Raw genomic sequence first — 23,503 nt, forward strand, 5'->3', positions numbered from 1 at the left:
TGGATTCTTAACGTCAAACATAAAATTGATGGGTCTGTCGAGAGATATAAGACTGTGTTACAGTAGTTCCAAAATGGTACAATCAAATTGAGGGTTTGGATTTTTTTACACATTTTCACCTATGGAAAACTCACTACTGTAAGAGTCCTTTTTATAACTACTTCCATACATAATAGGTTTTTGAACCAATTAGATGTCAATAATGCCTTCTTGCATGAAGAGTTGTAAGAGGATGTGTATATTACTATACTTGAAAGTGTACCTTGTACTAAGGTAAACCAAGTTTTTAAACTTTTAAACAATTTATATGACTTAAAACATGCTAGTAGAAAATGATATGAAAAACTAACCTCCTTACTAGTTCAACAAAGATATACACCATCCAACTCATATTACTCTTTATTTACCATAAAGCAAAATGATACCTTCACAACTATTCTAGTTCATGATAATGACACCATACTAGGTCGAAATTTTATGAGTTACTTTGACAAAATTAAGGCTATTTGTGACAAGGATTTCATCATCAAGAACTTGGGTTTGCTCAAATACTTTCTAGATTTGGAAGTGGTACATTCAATTGAAGGGATTTCAATACCACAAAGAAAATTTTGTTTGAATTTGTTGCATGAATATGGTCTTCTAGGTTCCAAACATGCCTCTACCTCTATTGATCCTCAATTAAACTACCTACACATGATGGTAAACCCTTGCTAAATCCTTTGAAGACATTGATTCATATAGAAAGTTAATTGGTGACTTACTTTACTTGAATACAACCATACAGAATATCACATTTGCTACATAAAAATTAAGCCAATTTCTTCACAATTCCACCACGTGTCATTATTAAACTGTTTGCAGGGTTATCAAGTACCTAACCACATAGTCTTGGTCGAGGTCTTATGTCCCATATAAGCTCAAAATTGTAAATATTGGGTTACTCATATATAGATTGAGTCAATTGTATTGATGCTATAAAGTCCATATCAGAGTTATTATTTTTTTTCTTGGGTCTTCCTTAATCTCTTGGAGAGCAAAGAAGCAATAAACCATATATAGATAGTCTTCTGAAGCTAAATACAAAGACTTATCTTCTATCACATGTGAACTAATTTGTTGATGTTTTTGATAAAAGAGTTAAATGTCACATGTTCCCGACCTCTAATGTTGTAGTGTGACACTTTCAACCCATTTTTTTTACGAGAAGACAAAACAGTCGGAGATAAATTATCGTCTTATTAAAGAAAAAGTTCAACATAGTTTATTACAACTTCTTCCCATTCCATCGCAAGACCAATTGACAAATTTTCTCCTAGAGACTCTACCATCTCCGAAAGTTCAATACCCTTATTTCTAAACTTAGCACTAACAACATACCATGCTAATCTCATATTATCACTTTAACAACCATATAGAAGTTACTAATATTAATTTGTTATATACACCACTATCCCGCATCAAATTTGTTATCTTGCATAATGAACTATAACCTCACTTTATACGATCCTCATATTTTAGTATATATATACGAGCTTATCATTCATGTAATAATCAAATTTGAATGGAATAAACTTCTTATTTCTCAGAGCTTCATTCATGCATTATATTTCAAATTTTATAGTTTAACACCTACCTTTTGAGACAACAGAAAATTGGCCATTTACCATAGATTTTATCCTTTGTAAAAAAAACATAATAATAATAATAATAATAATAATAATTTTAATTTTGACAAAAATATATATTAAGAAATTAAAGATTAGATTTATTTCCGAGTGTTTAGCTAACACAAACACAGTGTTCTTTACCGTACGTTTCTTTCTTTCATTTGTTCAACGCCAAATCTTCTTCTCTCTCTCTCTTCTTCAGTAAAATTCACTCAACACTTCCTATTAGCTGTGTATTACTATCTCATATTCACATTTCACTATCAAATCAAACCAAATCCAAATCACAAATCTTAACACCCCACAATTTTTCTTGAATTCAGACATCAAAATTTGAGTTTTTTTTCACCTTCTCTCACTTTCACTTACTTTGTTTTTGAAGGGTTTCCATCTGGGCACCCTTATTTGCATGTGGGTTTTCGGAAAGTTTGAACCTTTTTTGCTTCCAATTTTGATGGGACTGTAAATGGGTTCTTTGGAATCAACGATCCCGTTGAAGAAAGGGAGCTTATTTGGTCCTCAATCAAGTAAAAAAGAGAAATCCCCATTTTCACAGAGACTTAGATCGAGCTTCTCTCGTTTGTTATTCAAGAAGCTAGATTACGTTCAATGGATTTGTGCTGTGGTTGTGTTTCTTTGTCTTGTTGTTGTGTTTCAAATGTTTCTTCCTGTTTCGGTTGTGGAGGATTCAGAAGAGTCTGTGAGAGCAGTCACTATGCGTTCTTGGGATAGTTCTCGTCGTGATAGTAGAGAGAGGTATGTGCTGGACATTGGTGAAGATGAAGCTGTTTTTCTGCCGAGGATTTCGGAGAAGTTTAAGGATTTGAGTCTGTTGAATCGTACAGGGAAGAGGTTTGGTTACAGAAAGCCTCAGTTGGCACTGGTTAGTTCACCTGATTTTGAACAGAATGGATATGTTGGTGTTTGTTTAGAATGTTTTTTTGGTTATTTCTTGGTAGGATTCAACTAGATGCAAATTTCAATTTTGCATGTGTGTTTGTGTCTCTCTATGGGTGGATTGAATTATTTGAGCTCATCTACTTGTATAAGCACTTGTGAGACGGTTTGAGTGAGCTTAGGAAAACAACTTAAGAGATGTCATAATGTGTCTTTGGTTCTGCTGTGAAAAGAATTGATTTTGAATGAATTGATTATGTAAAATTAATTCTAGCTAAAAGTGAGTTGAAGATAGAGTGATTTACGATTAAACTCAAAAGCTACAAATTATAGTTTCAAGTAGAATCAATTCTGGAGGCAGAATCAATTCTATTTTAGAAGAATTAAACACCTCAAAATCATTCGATAATCAGTTCTACTCCTCTAGAATTACTTTTGCGTCATCCAAAAGCTAAACCAAACATACACAAATTATTTCAGCTTTTTTTTGTAAGCTTTTTAGGATAGCCTATGAAAACAGCTTATAACTTATCTAAAGATAGTTTGACTTTATTTTATCTTTTGGTATAGAAATAGCTTATTATACATAAGCATTTATACGATAAATGCTTACGCTATAGACTCTTAGTTTAGTTGTTTATCCAAACAAGACCTATGTATGTCTAGGGAGCTTATCAATTAACACCATGATCTCATTAGACTATTAGAGGAAGATGAATTAACCATATATACCACGTCTATGGAGGCGGAAACAGTTTAGTTAATTGCTTATAGCTCATTATAAGAGCTAGATTATTTGAACATGGAATGAGGGTAGACTTTGGACAAGCATTTTATATATGATTTTCATAAGCTATCTAGAAGAACTTGAGTTAAGAAAATAATTTCGAAATACTTGCATAGCTTAGTTTAACAAGCTCTTCAAGATAGGTACATACGCTCATCGGTCATAAGATAATCCTAGATAAATTCTCTCTAATTCCCTTCACAAGCTCCTTCAAAAACTCGTGTAAGTGCATATGCTATATGATAGACTCAACTTAGCTCTTTCAAACGCCTTATCTATAGAGTTTATGAGGTGCTAATACTATCTCATGAGAGTAAGAAATATTGAACATACAACATAAATAATTAGACAAGGTTCAATTTAAAGTCTTGGATATTCATCTATAGTCAATGTTTTGAATTTCAGTTGTATAATTTCAATTTTTTGTGAAGGTATTTGGAGAACTATTGGTTGATTCACAGCAATTGCTAATGGTAACAATTGCCACAGCTTTGTTAGAGATTGGCTACACAATTCAGGTATGTTATATACTTTTTTTTTTTACATTTTCACCTCCTCACCATTTACAAAATGGTTTTAAACATTTTTTTATTAAAATTATTATGGTTATTTTAATTAAAGTAATCTATCTTTCGCAGGTCTTTTCACTTAAAGATGGACCAGGGCGTAATATGTGGAGAAATTTAAGAGTTCCCATCACTATTATTCAAACTTGTCACAAACCAGACCACACTGTAGACTGGCTAAAGTATGACTAACATTCTAGTTTTTACGACTAAGTAGATTTCACGATTTTATGAAACCAAATGCCTATAAATCGAAGCCGACTAATTTTTGCTTCTATAGTGACCGTTTGTGTAAGTTCTTCCAGGTTTATTATATTGTTGAAAATATTATATTATCTTTTGCAGCTACGATGGTATAATTGTGAGCTCTCTTGAAGCCAGAGGTGCCTTTTCTTGGTACGATATTTATTTGACTTTCTAAGGTCAAGATTCGGAATTGTAATTGTTACCAGAATACTTCATGAACCCTTGAATTATGTTTGAGGTTTTCTACCATGAATTTCCTTGTTCAAGCAACACAAATGATTTTATTTGTTACAGTTTTTTGCAGGAACCTTTCAAGTCTATACCTCTTATATGGATCATTCATGACAATGCGCTTGGTTACCGTTCGATACAATATACTGTTAGTGGGCAGGTTGAACTTTTGAATGATTGGAGAAGACTTTTCAATCGTTCATCCGTAGTTGTCTTTCCAAACTATGCGTTGCCGGTAAACAGCTGTTTCATTGCTCATTTCTTCTCTATCATTTATGAATAAATTTGACTCAGAAGACTGAAATGAGTTTCATATTGGATATTGTCCTTTGAACTTTCGATCTATGGTATAAACAATATAGTTATAGTTATAACAGTAACTAGCATCCGACATCTCGATTAATGTTTTTTTTTGGAATTCCACAGATAATCTACTCCACATTTGATGCTGGAAATTTTTATGTCATTCCTGGTTCCCCTGCTGAAGCATTAGAAGCAGACGCATTTATGGCATTGCAGAAAGATAATTTGCGAATCAGTATGGGCTACGGTCCGGAAGACGTCGTTATTGCAATTGTGGGGAGTCAATTTTTGTACAAAGGCATGTGGTTGGGACACGCCGTTGTTTTGCAGGCTTTGTCACCACTTTTGGCAGACTTCCCTATAAGCAAAGATAATTCTAGTGCGCAACTACGAATCATTGTTCATAGTGGAGAGTTATCAAGTAACTACAGCGTGGCTCTTGAGGTATATTTCTTTTCTTTTCTCTTTTTCCTTTCGAAGTTTATGGACATATAGTTTGTTTATTTTTGTATATTCTGTTTCATCAGACCATGGCACGGAGCTTGAAATATCCAAGAGGTACCATAGAGCATATAGCTGGAGATTTGAATGCAGATTCTGTTCTCGGCACAGCGGATGTTGTGATATATGGATCCTTGCTTGAAGAGCAGTCTTTTCCCGAGATTTTGATTAAAGCCATGTGCTTTGAGAAGCCGATTATTGCTCCTGATATTTCTATGATCAGAAAATATGTACGTTTCTGCTCTATATTTTACCATAGCCGTCATGCTATTATGTAGATTTTGGCTTTTACGGCTAATCATTTTGTTCGCATTAACTAGGTCGATGACAGGGTGAACGGCTATCTTTTCCCTAAGGATAATATTAGAGTTCTTAGACAAATCATGTTAGAGGTGATCTTGAAAGGGAAAATATCACCCCTGGCTCGGAACATTGCCTCAATGGGGAGAAGAACCGCCAAGAACCTTTTGGTTTCCGAATCAATTGATGGATATGCAATTTTACTTCAGAATATTCTCAAGCTTCCATCAGAGGTTACCCCTCCTAAAGCTATTTCTGAAATAGCCCCTCATGTTAAAGAAAAGTGGCAGTGGCATTTTTTTGAAGCAGTTCCGAATGCGACATATCAAAATAGGGTATTGAGAAGCAACACATTTTTAGATAAATACGAACAACTTTGGAATCATTCTCGAAAAGATAAATCGTCTACTGCTGTTGCTGTTAATGATCCATTCGTATATATCTTATGGGAGGATGAAAAGTATATCCAGATGGCTAATACCAAAAAAAGAATAGAGGATGAAGAGGTAAGATCAGTTAAAATCCTGTTTTGATTAAGTTGTTTATCCAAACACTGCCTAAGTCGTGTTGAATTTTAATGCAGTTGAAGGATAGAACAGAGCAATCACACGGAACATGGGAGGAAGTATATCGAAATGCAAAGAAAGCGGATAGGTTAAAGAATGAGTTGCATGAAAGGGATGACGGAGAGCTTGAGCGGACTGGACAACCATTATGCATTTATGAACCATACTCTGGGGAAGGTTCCTGGCCTTTTCTACATAAAAGATCTCTATATCGCGGAGTTTCTCTGGTAAAGTTTGTGTGACGTGTGTTCATTTGTATTTCGATATTCGGTACAAATTGTTAGTACCAGTCAAAGAATTATTTTAATGTAATTTATAGTGATATGTCGCTCATGTTAATGCAACGTATTCACAGTCCGGCAAAGGTCGAAGGTCAGGGAGAGATGATTTTGATGCATCTTCTCGTCTTCCATTGCTTAACAATGCTTACTATAGAGATGTACTTGGTGAATTTGGAACCTTCTTTGCGATTGCTAACCGGATTGATCGCTTACACAGAAGTGCTTGGATTGGATTTCAGTCTTGGAGAGCAACAGCAAGGAAGGTATATATGTATATATATTGCCGTCTTCATACAATTTCTGGAAAATAACTGAAGTAATTATACAAGTATATTATCTGTGTCATTCTTGGCTTTTTTGACATTTAGCGCGGGATTTTAACAGGCTTCTTTGTCCAGAGCTGCCGAAAATGTGTTATTAGATGCTATCCAATCTAAAAGGTATGGAGATGCACTATATTTCTGGGTGCGGATGGATAAAGATTCGCGAAACCCTTCGCAGAAGGACTTTTGGTCTTTTTGCGATTCCATTAATGCAGGAGGTTGCAAGTAAGATTCTTTTAACCGATTATTAGTGTTTTCTCACTTGCATATGGGAAATTGGAGTATGTGCAAAGGTTGATTTTCTCTACATTTGTGTTTGAACAAAGACCCGCTTTCTCAGAAGCGATGAGGAGAATGTACGGGTTAAAGGATGATGTGGATGCTTTGCCACCCATGCCCGTGGATGGTGATACTTGGTCTGTCGCGTCGAGTTGGGCTCTACCCACAAGATCCTTTTTAGAGTTTGTGATGTTTTCCAGGTACAGTCGCTTTCATTACTGGAAGTCTAAGAAAAGCGTAAACTATCTTTTGGGAATAATGTTCTTGAGTTAAATAAATGATGTAAACTACCATTTCTGCAGAATATTTGTCGATGCATTGGATGCGCAGATGTACGATGAACACCATTCGACCGGACACTGTCCTTTGAGTTTGTCAAAGGTGACCCGGTTCTTCAAAAAAATTACTTTCCTCTGCTTATTTCTATGCCACTTTGTCCGAATTCATGAAAAATATATTCAAATTGCAGGATAAGCATTGCTATTCAAGAATCCTCGAGCTTCTCGTAAACGTGTGGGCCTACCACAGTGCAAGAAGGATGGTATTTGTGAACCCCGAAAACGGTCTAATGCAGGAGCAACACGCGTTCAAGAACCGTAGAGGACAAATGTGGATCACATGGTTCTCATACAACACACTCAAGAGCATGGACGAGGACTTAGCCGAGTTATTAGATTCCGAGGATCCTAATAGACACTGGTTGTGGCCGTCAACTGGCGAAGTTTTTTGGCAAGGTTTATATGAGAGGGAGAGAAGTTTAAGAAACAAAGAGAAAGAAAAGAGGAAGCAAAAGAGTTTAGAAAAATTAACAAGAATGCGGAAACGACATCGACAACCAGTAATCGGGAAATATGTTAAGCCTCCACCAGATTTAGAAGAAAGTTCTAACTCATCTTTGGTTGCAGTATAATTGAAGATCTTGAATATGAATTCAATGCAGAAGATCTTGATATAAATTCTTTTCTTCTTTTGTAATTCTTATTTTCTTAACATAATCAAGATTTTCATTCAGTAAGCATGCTGATAAATAGCTAATGTGTAAAGTATCTTAATAATAGTAATTTTTTTCTCCCTGTAATTCTATTCTTTTTTGGGATGGTAGGTTTTTTGTTTTAGGAAATAGTGTGAGGGGTTGTAATATTGATGGCACTTGACACAAACTGAATGAAGTTATGTTGTGTAATGGATTTTATGTTTGACTTTGAGGGAGTTCATTTACTTTTAGCAATGTTGCATTAAGTTGAAACTTTTTGTTTAAAGCTACTAACCTATATCCTTTAAGTACAAGAGCTTTGTATTTTAATATAAGACTTAAATCATGTTTAGCTTGTTTCTTAGAACAACTAACCTCAATAATAATTGGATCTACCAATGGTATTTTCCCTTTAGAGATTGGAACTTCCATGTTGAAAATTGATGGATCCTTGGTTTTCTCAATTATATTGTATTTAACTTGTACAATTTTTTTCAATCTCTTCTGGACTTCCTTCTAGTGGCTGGATCATAAGAATCCTCTCGAATGGTGTCAACTCTTACGATTGTTCAAAATCATTATATTTGTAATAATAAATGTGTGATTAGTGGTTTTTTTGGGGTTTGAGCCCGGTTTTACTCGAAATCCGTTTTTTAATGGATTTTTGAGTATGTAAACCAATATCCACCAAATTATCCGACCTAACCCATTTTTATGGATTTTTTTGGGTGGATTTGACCGGGTTTTGTGGGTTGACCCTGTCATATCCCAAATTTGCCATATCCTTTTCATTTCTCATCTAATCTTTGACTTGTAATTCATCTGCACTCATTCATGTCTCATACATGTGCATCATTCGTTCATGTTAGCACTTTCTAATAATCATCATAGATTCAAACTTGTGGTTATTTTTACCTGACAAAAGCTAGGGTTTGCTAGAGGATAAAGCCCTATGATTATCATTTGGAATAAAGGGGTGAAACCCTAATGTCTTGATCCTTAGAACCTTGGTTTTATGTAGGTTGCATTTGATATGGAATCAAAGGGGCGAAACCCTAGTTTCTTGACCTTTGGGACCTTGACTCATGGAGATTTCAATCATGGTATTCATCTATGCACAAAACCCTAATTCATTGGAGGTTGGTCTTGATCACCATGTCATGCATCATCAATCGTCAAGTTTGCTTTGTTCTTAGGAATCATTCATCAAGATTGACCATTTATCTACATGTCTACATGATTGACGGTTTATCTGATCCAAGGCCTTGTTCAAACATCTATGTCATGTGCATTATGTAGCGGTAAATTCATGACCACTGAGCTATTGGTTAGCTCAACGTCAATAAAACCAGAGTCGCCACCGCGCTTTTATTGTTTTCAAAGGAAAAGAGAAAAGTACGAACAAAACCCAAAGATAAGAAATTTTCAAATCAAAACTAATAAAATGTCAGAGATTACAGGTAAGGGGGTTGGTTACACAGAGGGAAGGTATTAACACCTCAAGTGTCCTAGGTACTCATAGGGAGTCCTTTTTGTGTGCAAGTGTTTTAGTTGAAAAAAAGATGTTTGTTTAAAAATAGAATGAGGGGATGGGAAAAAGAATTCATTTATTTACATTTTGTGTTTGATAAAACTTTTGATCTTATGCCTACGTACCAACATAAAAATGAGGGATCAAAATCTCGTAGTTCATGGTAAAAATTTCGAAGATGGGGGGACTATTTTTAACAAAAGTTTAGAGATCTTTTGTTATCAAAGGGAGAATACTCAACCAAACATACAACGATAATGAAGGCTTTACAACATTTAAGAGGGAGGGCTCCAACTTGGATTCAATCAACAAGTATGCCACTAACCCCTAATATATGGAAAGACTTACAATCAATATATCATAGAATGGGAGAATTATATCTTAACCAAAGATAACTCAAATCTAAATGCTCTCTTTTGAAAAGTTTAAAAGAAAAAGGCACAAAAATGGCCAAAAGGATTAGATGAGGTTGTTAGTTTTTTGTCTTTTGAAATTAAAGTCAATATGATTAAGTTCATTTACAAGTTTGATTTAAGAAAATATTTTGAAAATCAATGGCATAAGGCCAAGGTTTCTACTAATTAAAACAAGTCAAAGTTGAAAACATCAAACAAAGAAGTTTTTAAAATGAGGAATAAATTTTGAAATTAAAGAAGTAGGAGGATATTAAGGGACTATCCTAGACAAGATTTAAAAGTTTAGAGTTGAAAATATCTAACCAATGGGAAGCATCCATAAGACAAGAATGTCAGATAGAAACCCATTTCCTTTGGACTTTCAAGCAAGCAACAAGCATAACCATCCCAACAATTAATAATGAAGATCAATGGTATCAAATAAAGATAACCAAACATCCAAGCAAGCACTTCAAAAGTAAGCAGTCTTCAATGTCCTTTATATGTATCGGATGAAATAATCCTTGAAACATACTCAAAGAGAAAGCATCAGATAGCCACAATAATATTAAAATAACACCTTAAGCACAAAGACAAAGATGCAACAAATAACCAAGGGGGTCCCAAGCTTGGATCAGATGAAGAGCATTGGTCAAGAAAGGTCTCAAATAATGACATTGGCCAAGTTACTTCCATAGCTCAAGGATGTTGCCTACTATAAGTCCAAGGATCAAACCAAATCATAGACAGAGGTCTATTTTTTTAGGGTTTTTGTTGTTATTAAGTATTTTAAGGTCCTAAGACCACAAACAAAACAAAATCACAAGTACAAAATATGACTCAAGTGAGAAAAGTGAAAATGACTGAAGCATGAACAACTTGCATGAATGTAAATAGTAATGAATGATAAAGTGCATAAATTTAAATTGCATTAAAGTAAATGTCATTAAAATAAAGCAGTGTAAAAGAGATGTTAGTGAATGTTAGTGGGAGAAGAAAATTGTTTAAGTCATTATTTGGCGAACACTCAACCATTCACTCACAAGCATGAAGATATGTACCTAGACATCATCTATAAGAAGGGATCCAATTTGGATAAATCAACAAGTATGCCACTAGCTCTCACAAATGGAAAAGAGGTTAAATCTTCACACAATACCATGAGAAATGGGAGACTTACAATCTCACTTACAAAAATGCTATGCCTTTTAGGACAAATTTAGCGTTATGTTAAGCAATCGTAATTGGACTTATGTAGAAGTCACAACTATCTGAGGCCGGACAATAATAATATTGGTGTTAATGCATGCTAGAGACATGGTACAAAGAACCAAGCTCCTAAAGCATACCACACACAAAAATAAAATGGGATGAACCTATCTCAATCAAGCTCATGTTGATTCATCTGGCACAAGGTAATTGATGAATCAACTAGCATTTTGATCCTATGAGAAGTCATTGGCCATGGATGGAATGGGAAAAAGTAGATGAAGATGAAGAGATGAAGTGAAAGAGAATCCCAAATTGATCAAGGGATGAATCTCACTTGATCAATACTATCAATTCATCTTGAGGGATGAAGTTCAAACTTCATCAACCCCCTAAATCCAATAATATTGATCAAATTGAAATCCAATTCAACCAAGATCAAGGCCAAACAGAAGTTGAGTCAACACAAAGTCAATAAAATGGCTCAACAAAATATTAAAGCAATTTTTAAATGAAGAAAAATGCATTTTTAAAGGGGAAAACCCTAAAATCCCTTCAAATCACCAAATAAATGGCCAAGGAATTTATCATAGGTCAAAAAAGGTCAAATGACCTTAGACTATTTTTTTTTTTGCATTTTTGAAAAGTCAGAAGTATTTAAAATCAATTAAAAATAAGTCAAAAATCATTAAATTCACTAAAAATATCAAACTCAATCCAAAAAATGATTTTAATTCAGAAAATGGAAGAGGGGATTATTTATGAAATTTTGGTGAAAGTCCCATATTTTTTGGATTAAAATTGAATTTATTATGAACTAAATGAGAAAAGACTATTTAAAATATTAAAATAGAAAATCAGATAAAACAAAAAAATAAGGACCATCAGATCTCCCTCATTAATTGAGGTGACAGATCTGATGTCCACACGCATCAAGTCCACCCTGCATCCCAGTCAACGCGTGCGTATGAATGGTAATCATCATGAAAGGTCAAGATTAGAACATGGACCAAGGATCAGATGGACTGGATTGAACCAACGCATCACTGGAGCCCTAGCTCCGATCATTTTCTCAGGTCACCCTCGTCGAACTGGTCCATTAAAAATGTCACCAAAATTTATGGTTCATACATCAAATTGAAGAGAAAAATGCTAGGATCTCAAATCTGACCTCCAAATTCTCCAACTCTCAATATATAAAAATATATGTGGAGTTGAAAAATGAGGTTCCATAACTGAGTTGCTTCGATTCAACCTAAAAGCAACTCAATCTTATTGCCTACATTGGTAGGGCTTCAGGCAACCAAAAACCAAGCAAAAATGTGGAGAAATGAGAGAGAATCTAAAGTTTGAGAAATTCTACCTTCGGGTTGCAGTGATGAGGCTTGATCTTGATTCAAATCCACTTGGCCTTGCTTCCTCTTGCTTGCAGGAGATGTTTGAGATGAAAAAGGACGTGAACCCTTGGAGTTTTAGTTCAAAAACAAAATTTAAACTAAAACTCGATTTCAAAGAAACCTTCAAGGTGTTCTATCAATGGAGGCTATGGGATTGCTGAGCAAAGCTTGGGCAAGGGTCCTCTTCAATTCTGAGGCAATGGAACTCATTATATAGGCAATGCAATGTGATTTCCACACCTTCCAAATTTGAATCCAAAAAAATCAAGTGATGTGCATGGGTGCATGGGCATGTGTTTAGGCCCAAATGATGATTGCAATAAGTCCAAATTCGTGCATAATTGATGCTGAGATTACTACATGAAGCCATGAAAAGGTGTGTGAGAATTGAGTTCAAAAGTTTCCAAAATAAGCCATCCAAAGGAACCATGCGCAAGTCCCTCAATTTTGACCTAAATGGAATGATCTTGGACTCTTTGAAAAGCTGGCATGAAGGGTAACAACTTTGATATTGTAACTTTTCCATTTGAAGCTTGGAACTTGATGAAGTATGACCTTGAAGTTGGAGGAATCAATTATACTTGAAAATTTTCTAAGTTAAAAGTCAAATGACCCCTTTTTCCACCTTGAATAAATTTTGCTATGAGCTTCAAATGACTTTGGTTCCTTCTATAAAGTTGTATCTCTTTCAATCATATTAAATTTGGTCATAAATTTGAAACCATTTGGATCTTGGATGATGGAGTTATGAATTTTAGAAGTTGAGGAAAATTGCTTGTTCAATGATGATGGCCAAAATGGACCTATAATGTTTCCTCATGCACATTCCCTTTCAAGTATAATTTAACCTTTATCAAAGAAGAAAATTTGAATAATACATATTGTAATTGATCATGAAACTTGGATCATCTTCATATCATAAAAATTGAGCAAGTTATGGGTCTTGGAAGTTGACCTCATATCTAGGGCACAAACAAAATGACCTATACTATTTCACCATAAAAAAATAACTTTCCAAGAAAAATTAGCTCTTGATGCAAACATGAAAGTTGTTTGGAATTTAATAAAGAGTAATGTTTCTCTTGGAATCATTTTCATATGACAAAAAGTGTAGAAGGTAGGGTCTAGGGAACCTTATAACTGACTAGTTGACTTTTCTGGTCAACCTCCTTGAACCAACTTGCAAACTTGAAGTTATCTTGCTCTTTGGAGCTCATGGAGGATCATATATGACTATGATGAATTTAAATGAAGTATCCCATAATATCTCTGACCAAATGTTGAAGAAACTTGCTGAGGAAGTCACACAAGATACCTAGATAAATTAGGGCTTCCTTGACAAACAAGTTTCAAACTCTTGATGAATTCTTAATCAAAATAAAAAGTGAAGAACACGGGGATCCATATATGATGCTTAGAACTCAATTGAACCTTTTCTTGCTTGATCCCTTGCACCATGGGTCTTAAACCCTAGTTGTGAGCTTGCTGAGGAACAAGTGGACATACACACTACCTACAAAAGAAAAAAAGCTACACTAGATATATTTTTGGTATTTTGGTTAGTAAACAAAGAAAAATGAAGTATTATACAATAAAAAATGCTTGGTGATCTTTCCCAATGCAAACCCAATGAATGATAGGTGAGGAGGATACCAAGGCGTGATCCCAATGGCAATGCAAATATGATGAGATGGCATGAGGGATCTTAAGGTCAAAAATGGGGTCTTACACATTCTATTTGCCCATTAAAGTCCATTGATCTTAGGCATATGGTTCATTCAAGTCCATAGATCCATGCTTCATAAGTCTATTGGTTGATGATCATCTCAATGCAAAGTCCTCATTCTAAGGGGCATGTTTCATTCAAATATCCAAGTCCATTGAATAAATTACTTGTTGCATTTATTGCTTCATACTCCATGGTGTACTTTTGGTCAATTGGTTCTTGTTCTATTATGCTTCATAGTCCATTATTTTAAGTCTCTTAGTGCATTCATTGGTCCTTGTTTATTAGTGTATCCTTGGCCCATTTGTTTCTTGATTCATTATGTATTCCTAGTCCATTTGTTTTAGTCTATTAGCTCATGTATTATCATGCATTCATAATCCTTTTGATTCATGTGTCTTAAAGATGTTGGTTCATTCAAGCTATGACCTAAACATGGATTTTGGGGAAAGGTTCAATTTGAAGTAGAACATGGTTTCATTCAATCATAAAGATCATTTATATTCAAATAAATGTTTATCCATTCATTCCATTATCATTTACATCATTCTTACAAAAGGAAATACAAAAAAAATACAAGTTTTGCAAAAAGTTGACTTTTGGTCAAATGTTGACTTTTTGGACAACCAGTTGACCAAAGTTAACTAACATATTTTTTTCATCTCCTAAACCCTAATACTCATTGTATATTAATCCTTCCCTTCCATGAGATTCCATGATCATTTGCTTCATGAATAAGAAAACCACATTTTGCATCAAATTTGGTCATGCCTTGAATGCTTTTGTCAAACCTTTGCCTTGCCTTGCAACCGTGTTTAATAGCCAACAACCCTACATCATATAGTATCCAATTAATCAAAAAACACATTTCAAGCATACACATACATCATACAACATTTTAAGCATACCTTATGCAACATGGTCATTCACTAAGCAAGTATAAACATCTCAAGCATGATATATCATCAAGATACATCATTAACAACCACATAACATAGGTGTATCGCTAAATTCATGACCATCAAGCTATGGATAAGCTTAACGTCAATAAAACTAGAGTCTTAACCATTCTTTTATTGTTTCCAAAGGAAAAGGGAAAAGTATGAACAAAACCCAAAGATAATAAGTTTTCAAATCAAAACTAATAAAATGCCAGAGATTACAGGTAAGGGGGTTGGTTACACAGAGGGAAGATGTTAGCACCCAAAGTGTCCTAGGTACTCCTAGGGAGCCTTTTTTTATGTGTGCATATGTTTTTGGTATAAAAGGTGTTTGATAAAATGGAGTGTTGGGATGAGAAAAGAATTTATTGATTATATTTTTGTTTGACAAGACCTTCGGTCTTATGCCTACGTACCACCATAAAAATGAGGGATCAAAACCCCGTAGTTCGTGGTAAAAATTTCAAATAAGTTGGTGAATTGCTTTTAACAAAATTTTAATAAGAAAAAGGCACAAAAGGCAAAAAATTTGAGTGGGTTTGTTAGTTCTTTTTGTATTTTGAAATTTAAGTCAATATGGTTAAGTTTATTTACAAGTTTGATTTAAGAAAAAGTTTGAAAATTCATTGGCATAAGGCAAAGTTTCTAATCATTAAACATGCCTAATTTTGAAATCACAAGCAAAGAAAGTTTTTGAAAGGAGGGATAGATTTTAAAATTAAAGAAAATGGGAGGGGATGAAGAGGTTATCCTAAGCACAAATTTAAAAGTTAAGAGTTGAAAAGATCTGACCAATGGGATGCAATCCAACAAACAAGAATGTCATATAGAAACTCATTTTTCTTTGGACTTTAATCAAACAATAATCAACAAGAAATGAGCAATATCCAGACATCATGAAGATCAAGGCATCAAATAAAGATAGCCACATCCAAGTAAGCACTCTAATATCTAACAATCTTCATTGTCTTCCAAAGTATCAGATGAAATATTCCTTAAGCAACTCAGAACAGAACATCAGACACAGACAAACAACAAAATAAGCAATTAAGCACAAAGACAGAGTAGCAGATGAATCCAAAGCACTAAAAGGTCTTGCATCAGAGGAAGGAACAATTCAAGATAGCTCAGTTTCAAAATGTTGGCATTGGCCAAGTCCTTTAGCATAAGAAATGTTGCCTAATCCTTGTCGCATACTGCGAAAAATCAACCGGCGAGACTCAAAATAAAACACACACAGAGCCGCCACTGCGCGTTATTTATCCCAAAATAGGGAAAGGAAACGCTCAGAGAAACCTGGAAAGAACATGGTCTCGCGACCAAAGAGAAAGGGTAAGGGAGTCGGTTACGCGAGGGGAAGGTATTAGCACCCCTCACGTCCGTCGTACTCGACGGGATCCACGTTCTAAGAAAAGAAAAGGTTGCTAAAACATCACACACACACACAAGGGAACGCAGGTGGGGTTAAGAGAAGGGCTCGATAAGGTATCGCACCTTATGCCTACATATCTTGTCTGGAACAAGAATCAGAGCCACTGTAGTTCGGCTTACGCACGCCAAACAACACAGAACACACAAACAAGCAAGAGTGGCAAACATGGAGCCCGACAACCACTGGATGGAATTACGTCGGCATCCGAACCAAAACACACTCAAACGGCAAACGTGGAGCCCGACAGCCAATCACTGGGCTTACGCCAGCATCCGAACCCAAACACAATCAGATAACAAGTAAACACACGCAAAAAAGAAAAAGGTTGCCCGGAGTGGTCTCGCACGACCACCTGCCTACATACCTTGTCTGGAACAAGGATCAGGGCGATGTAGTTCCCCTGAAAGGGACTAAATTGCTAACCAGAAACCGGGGAAAGACACACGACTAGGGAGCTGAGACTCGAGCCTAATGTTGTCATGCATCGCTTACCCTAAGTTCGGTTTTCTATCCTACTTGCATAAGCAAACTAACCTAACCAGGAAAGAAGCTAGCACACAAGCATACAATCATATCATACATCAAATGAGAACAGGCATCTCAATCAAACATGTCAATCAGATATACACATAGCACGCACTATAGCCAAACAAGGGGCTCACACAATAGGTTTGACTGCCTCAGCAAGTCGTCTGTACGGGCTGTGTTTGCTCTTAACCTTGCCATTACGAGGCTAAGGTGAAGCAGATGAAAGGATGAAGTGAGGATCAGACCTCACAGCTCTTATCCCTAACCAGGGAGAGCTTCTGACAAATGAGCATGGGTCCAGAATGGGGGAACCCTTCTATACTCAGAGACTCTGACACAATGTGCACTGCACAGATCTTGGGCTTTTGATCTCAATGCTACAACCATGTAATGGGAGCAAGGAGAAGACTCAACTGAATAGTGGGGGGTAGGCTGCATACCCCTACCTTCCACCAATTGCCTTATTTAAAGGACTTTCACCTGCTTGGCACGAAAAATAAACAAACACAATCATTGCCTCTTAAGGAGGACTTCAGACATTTATTTGCCCGGCCCGGTAACAGCCGGGTCTCCAGACTACATGAAGTTAGGAAGTTATACCTCTATGCAAGTTGCTTAAGCAAAGCAAAGCAAAAGTTCACAAGGAACTGAGCAACTAAAGTACCTGGAAACAATCAAACACAGTTAGTACTCAGACAGACAAAACCAAACAGCAAGTGTTCAATCAATCAAACTATACAAAGCAATGCACAACAAAGCAAGCTCAAAGCTTAAGCCTAAGCTTCATCACCTACAAAACAATGTTATGTTAGTGTACAAACATCAACAACATCAATTAAAATTGATTTGGATCATTCTCCATGTGCCTTATGCTTTTGATCCTGAAAAATCAAGCAAGCATTAGCAACTAGACCGCTAGGCCGAGCCTAGGGTCCAAAGGCAATAAAAATCCCTAAACAGCAAGGCATTCACCAACCAATCTCAAATTAAAGTCAAACAAGAGCAAACATCATTGGCCTCATGTTCATATCATTCATCATGTTCATGTTATGCACAAAACAATCCACATTGGCTCAAATGAAGCATCAAACATACAAACAGAATTATTGCATTCCAATCCACATCAAAACACATCTAAAAATTATCAAATAAATTACACCTAAATAGGGGATCTTCAAGATCTACCATGTCAAATTTGAGCTCAATTGGGCAAATGGAACCATGTCAATAAAAATCAACAAAAACAGTCACAATTTCATGCTTCAAACCACAACATCAATGCATACATCCACTTCAAAAATTCATAACTCAATGAAAACAATAAAGAAATGGATGAGACCAAAACAGAGATGTCACATTATGTGTCTACTACCAGCATATTAAATTTCATGATCATACAGTACCACATGAGGATTTCTCAATCAATCTACCAACCTAGGTCACATGAGCTTGCAAATTTAATCACCAGAAATGAAAATTCACAATCAATTAGGAAATGCAGTGTAAAATTCCACAAAAATTCATACAACATATCAACATACCAATAAACCATCATGCAAAATTTCAATCCATTTCAACATGTATAGGTCACTCAATTAAATCCAGAAAGTTGACATCAAAAGGTGTGACACAAATTGTCACACCTAAGTTCAATAATTCATAACTCCATGTCCAGGTATCAAAAACTCATGAAATTTACATATAAATGAGCATCAATGAGTCAAGAATCATCACAAAAATTGGCAAGAATTTATTTTATGATATGAGCATTTCATGATCAAATTGCCAAAATGTATCAAAAATGAACATATGTGAAATAATCCTAAGGAAAATGATTTTTCTACCAAGCACAACTTTGACCAATAGGTCAAAAAAATTCTACACAAGTCAACAAAGTCATAGAAAAAATCTCCACAATTTTCTGATTTTTCTACTATTTTTGGTGAATTATTTAAGGTGTTATCAATTTTTTAATAATTAAATGAATTAATTAAAATGATAAAATGGCATTTTCGTAATTATCTATGGCGCGGGCGGTAAACATGAGATTCAAAAATTTGAACAGAAATTTGGATCAAACTACCAATTCATCATCGTTCTCACTCAATATTTTCCAGAAATTGAAAAAAACGAAGAACACTCAATCTTCACTAAAATGGACGTGCCTATAACCAAACGAACCGTCTAAGCATCTACAATCCAAATATCAACTTCATTTGCCCTAATTGTTCCTCTATCACACGAATCACGCAAATTAGGGTTTGGTCACAAGAATTCAATTCCAGATTTCGCGCGCTACAGGCAATTATTTACAAATCTAACTACATCAGGATGCTCTACGTAGTGTGCTCTTTCTAACGCATATGATCATTAAGCCTATCATGAGAATCGAAAATCCAACATACCTGGAATGGCACTGTTGATTGAGCTGTTCTTGAGCTTCAATTCTTCAAAACAGATGCAGAGGCACGATGAGAAAGATGAATGGAGTGGTTGCTTCAGGTCCAGGTTGCTCCTAGCACTCAAGAATTCCAAAGTCCATGGATGAAGCTATGTTGAACAGTCGAGAATCCAAGCTCCTTGCCTTCCAATTTGCAAAAACAGTCGATGAGGATGATGAATGTGGTTGAATGCAACAAGAATCGTGTAAATTGGTTCAAGATTGAGGGAGAATTGTGAAGTTGAAGGTGTTGAGTTCTTGATGAAATTTTGAGAGAATGAGAGGTTTTGAGATCCAACTTGGGGAATTGTGAATTCTGTTATGATTAACAAGTGTTTATGATTATATATGGTAGCTTAATCCATGCTTAAGTGTGTGATTAACCAAATTAGCATTGTTAGTGTAATTGGTTATTTCAAGTGAGGGGTAAAAATGTAATTCCACTATGACAGCTCATGCCACCTGTTAACAGCTCATGCGACCTCTAAATATCATATGTGAACCATTGCAACTTGTCCCATTCCCATTGGTGGTGTATTTCTCAAATTCACATGTGTGTGGTAATTGTCCAATTTTCACCATTTCATTCTTCAAGCCAATTTCCAAACCATATGCATTAGCCATAAAATGATGCTTCCAACAAATTTAAAATGCCAATTATGAGGTGTAGAAAAAAGTCCCATTCAAAAATTCCAATTATTTTGAGAGTTGGACAATTTTGCCCCTGGTCCAATTCAGCTGTCCAGTTGAAAAGTGACTTTTTGCCTTGACCATTTTTGGAAAAATCCAATGATGCACCCTTGAAGTACATGTCAAATGGAGTTTGTGCATATAAAGAACTTGCAATTTGGACAAAGTATGTGGAAATTATGGCCTCCTGATTACAGGTCATTTCTGAAATTCACTGAGCCATAACTTTCCAACCATACATTGGATTTTCAAGTTCTTGGACTTTTTGGAAAGGTGAGAACAAGATCTACAACTTTCATGTTGAACAAATTTGCATTTGAAGCTTCCTTGGACACGTGGCTTTGAGGTCCAAAACTTTCCATTTTTGGAAACTTCAGTTACAAGTCACTTTCTATTTTTGGCAGTTTTTGTCCTGACTTGATTTTCTTCATTTTTAAGCTTTGCAATGCCATTCAACACTTGTTCCAACATGAATGAAGTGTATCCAACTCATTTCCACCTCCAAATCCATCAGATCATGTACAGTTGACCACAGTTGACTTTTTCATCTGATAGATGAAATTGGCAATGCATAGATCAAATTAAGCCCCAATCTTCAACTGAAATGGCTCAAGGGTGAAACCCTAGCCTCAATAAGCACAATATAATCATATAATGAACCCCATATCCATCATAAACCCCATCTCCTGACTAAGCCCTGCTTGGCCCAATGCAGCTGATTAGGGTTGACCAGCGGTCAAAACCCTAATCTCAAGGAATCTTCTTCAATCTTCTGATGACATCCAACCATGATGATGATGATGTATCATTGCAATCAAGATGAAGACCAACATCCATTGGAGAATCATGAAACCCTAATTCATAGCCCAATCCTCAGATGGCCATGATCAGTCAGTAAACCCTAGGCTTGCACCTTCTGACTTCCTATCTCCTGATTAAGACTTGGGAAGATGGCTTGCATAATGTAACCACATGATATGCAACATGAAATGCCTAACATCCTAAAATGAAATGCAAATATGTTAATGCTAGTCCCAAGAGAGGAGGGCAAATTTTGAGGTGTTACAGCTGCCCCTATTCAATCCACTGTGGACCTGTCGATACGAAATAGCCTCGGCTTTCGGATGATCAGGATGAAGAGTGATTGAATACCAAGAACAGACGAACAATTTGCACTCTGATGGGATAATAATTAACAACGCCTGTCAGCATCGGCGAAGCAACAATCTCTGAAATCAAAAAGACGTCGACCTGGATACCAAAATAAATGGTAACACAGGGATAACCATGGCCTGAACACCACTCATCCGCTCGGGATTATTATTCTCCTTTTTATGCTTTTCTTGAACCCCGGAAATTTTCTCTTCTCTTTTTTCCATTTTCTTGAACCCCGAAGTTTTCTCTGCGCAAACGATCCTCGGATCTCTGCATTTGAACCCCGAAAAATGCCTCAGCACTCCCTTTCGCCAAAATAATGAACCCCATTCTCCGATTTGAACCCCAGTCGCCTGACGATGACTCGCAATCGCCAATATGAACCCCGTTCTCCAGAAAATGTCGCAACATCTTCCTTTCTCCATTTGAACCCCAGAACATGCCTCAGCATTTCTTTTCTCCATTTGAACCCCAGAAAATGCCTCAACATTTCCTTTTCTCCAATCTCTCGTGATAATTCCGCTGGCAACATCGGAAATAACACCAAACCACTCTGAGGGCGACATGTCAGAGGGTAAACCTTCATAAAGAAGGTAGCATGCGTAACTCTTCCTCGGAAGACACCTATAACGACCTCCATTGGCCTCAGCCCGAGTCTAAGGTGACACATGAACAGAAGATAATCCTGAGGACCTCATCCCGGATACAATCTTCAACTCCATCTCCATTTGAACCCCAGAAAATACCTCAGTATCTCCTTTTCTCCGTTTGAACCCCAGAACATGCCTCAGCATTTCTTTTCTCCATTTGAACCCCGAAAATCGCGTTGATCGCGCAACGTCCTTTGATTTTATCTCCATCTCTGTCCGACGGAAACATTTCCTCCAATATCGCACTACTGGGGAACATTGTTGATCTGACGTCGTGATGCTAAACTCCTCAGAGTAACATCTTCACCATCCAGCGAAACCAAAACTCCAAGCGGTAACCACGGCTTGAATTGCGCTGATCGCATAACCTTTCCATCTCTGTTCGACGGAAACATTTCCTCCAATATCGCACTACTGGGGAACATTGTTGATCTGACGTCCTGGTACCACACTCCTCAGAGTAACATTTTCACTGTCTGGCCAAAACCACTTCTCAAACGGTAACCACGGCTTGAGACTAGCTTATGCTTGCAATGATGCATGATTGATTTTTTCTGCGTAATGCTCCATAATTATGGAAATGCTACGCGATTATTTATTTTTCTATGCAATATGCCATGTTTATTTTTTCATGATGAATGCATAAAAAGGTATCCCCCTCAAGGGACTCTTCTGGGGAGCATGAGACACTCTGCTGAGGAACTCGTCACCGCTCCAATTCCACCCTGCTGGGGAATAACACTGCTGCTGGGAAATAGGCAACCCTTGCTGGGGAAGAACCTCCTTTGCACCCAATCCGCTCGAGAAACTGCTGGGGATAAGCACCACCAACACTCTGTGGGGATACAACAGTCTTTAACTTGCTGGGGATATCAATCCCGACTCCGCTTCGGGAAGACCCTCATAGATACCTGCGGACTTCACTGGGGAAATGCTCACAGATACTCCGTTGGGGAATAGCAACCTCCAGACTCAACTGGGGAAAACATCAATCTGACACCTGCTGGGGATAACCACCCTGACCCTGCTAGGGAAACGAATGCTACTCCGCTGGGGATACCCATGCAATCCATAGGTAGAATCAGCTCAGCTGGGGATGCAAACCCGTCCACTACGGGAACTTGTTCAACCCCCTGGTAGGATGAACACTGCTGGAGATATATTTCATTGAAACCCGCTCCACTCGGGGAACTGCTGGAGATATATTTCTTTGAACCCGCTCCACTCGGGGAACTGCACCTTCAGACCTGGCTGCTGAGGAAACACCAGCGTAAACCCGCCGGGGATAACCATCCTGACTCGGCTGGAGAAGTCCATAGACCTTGAATCTGCTGGGGAATTGATCCTCACCCCTCTGCTTAGGGACTTTAGCCGGGAAATGAGAAAAGTTGGTACACAACACCCGTCGACTCGTCGAACCCTGGTATCTGCCTCCAATACTGATATCAGCTTTCCACTTTTGAGAATTCCCAGACTCGTCTGGACC

General features: G+C 36.7%; 1 protein-coding gene across 1 annotated transcript; it reads left to right on the forward strand.

Annotated features, from left to right (window-relative positions):
* The first annotated feature begins 1,816 nt into the window (after window positions 1–1,816).
* Window positions 1,817–8,174, forward strand: LOC127076012 (uncharacterized). Its single transcript, XM_051017563.1, has 14 exons — window positions 1,817–2,553; window positions 3,786–3,872; window positions 3,993–4,102; window positions 4,266–4,316; window positions 4,461–4,632; window positions 4,824–5,144; window positions 5,228–5,431; window positions 5,522–6,007; window positions 6,085–6,294; window positions 6,423–6,611; window positions 6,733–6,896; window positions 6,998–7,150; window positions 7,253–7,331; window positions 7,420–8,174. Exons 1-14 carry the CDS (start codon window positions 2,137–2,139, stop codon window positions 7,858–7,860), a joined length of 3,084 nt encoding a protein of 1,027 aa, XP_050873520.1. The 5' UTR covers window positions 1,817–2,136; the 3' UTR covers window positions 7,861–8,174.
* Window positions 8,175–23,503: the final 15,329 nt, after the last annotated feature.

This window comes from Lathyrus oleraceus, chromosome 4 (genome assembly GCF_024323335.1).
Source record: "Lathyrus oleraceus cultivar Zhongwan6 chromosome 4, CAAS_Psat_ZW6_1.0, whole genome shotgun sequence".
Taxonomy (NCBI): domain Eukaryota; kingdom Viridiplantae; phylum Streptophyta; class Magnoliopsida; order Fabales; family Fabaceae; genus Lathyrus; species Lathyrus oleraceus.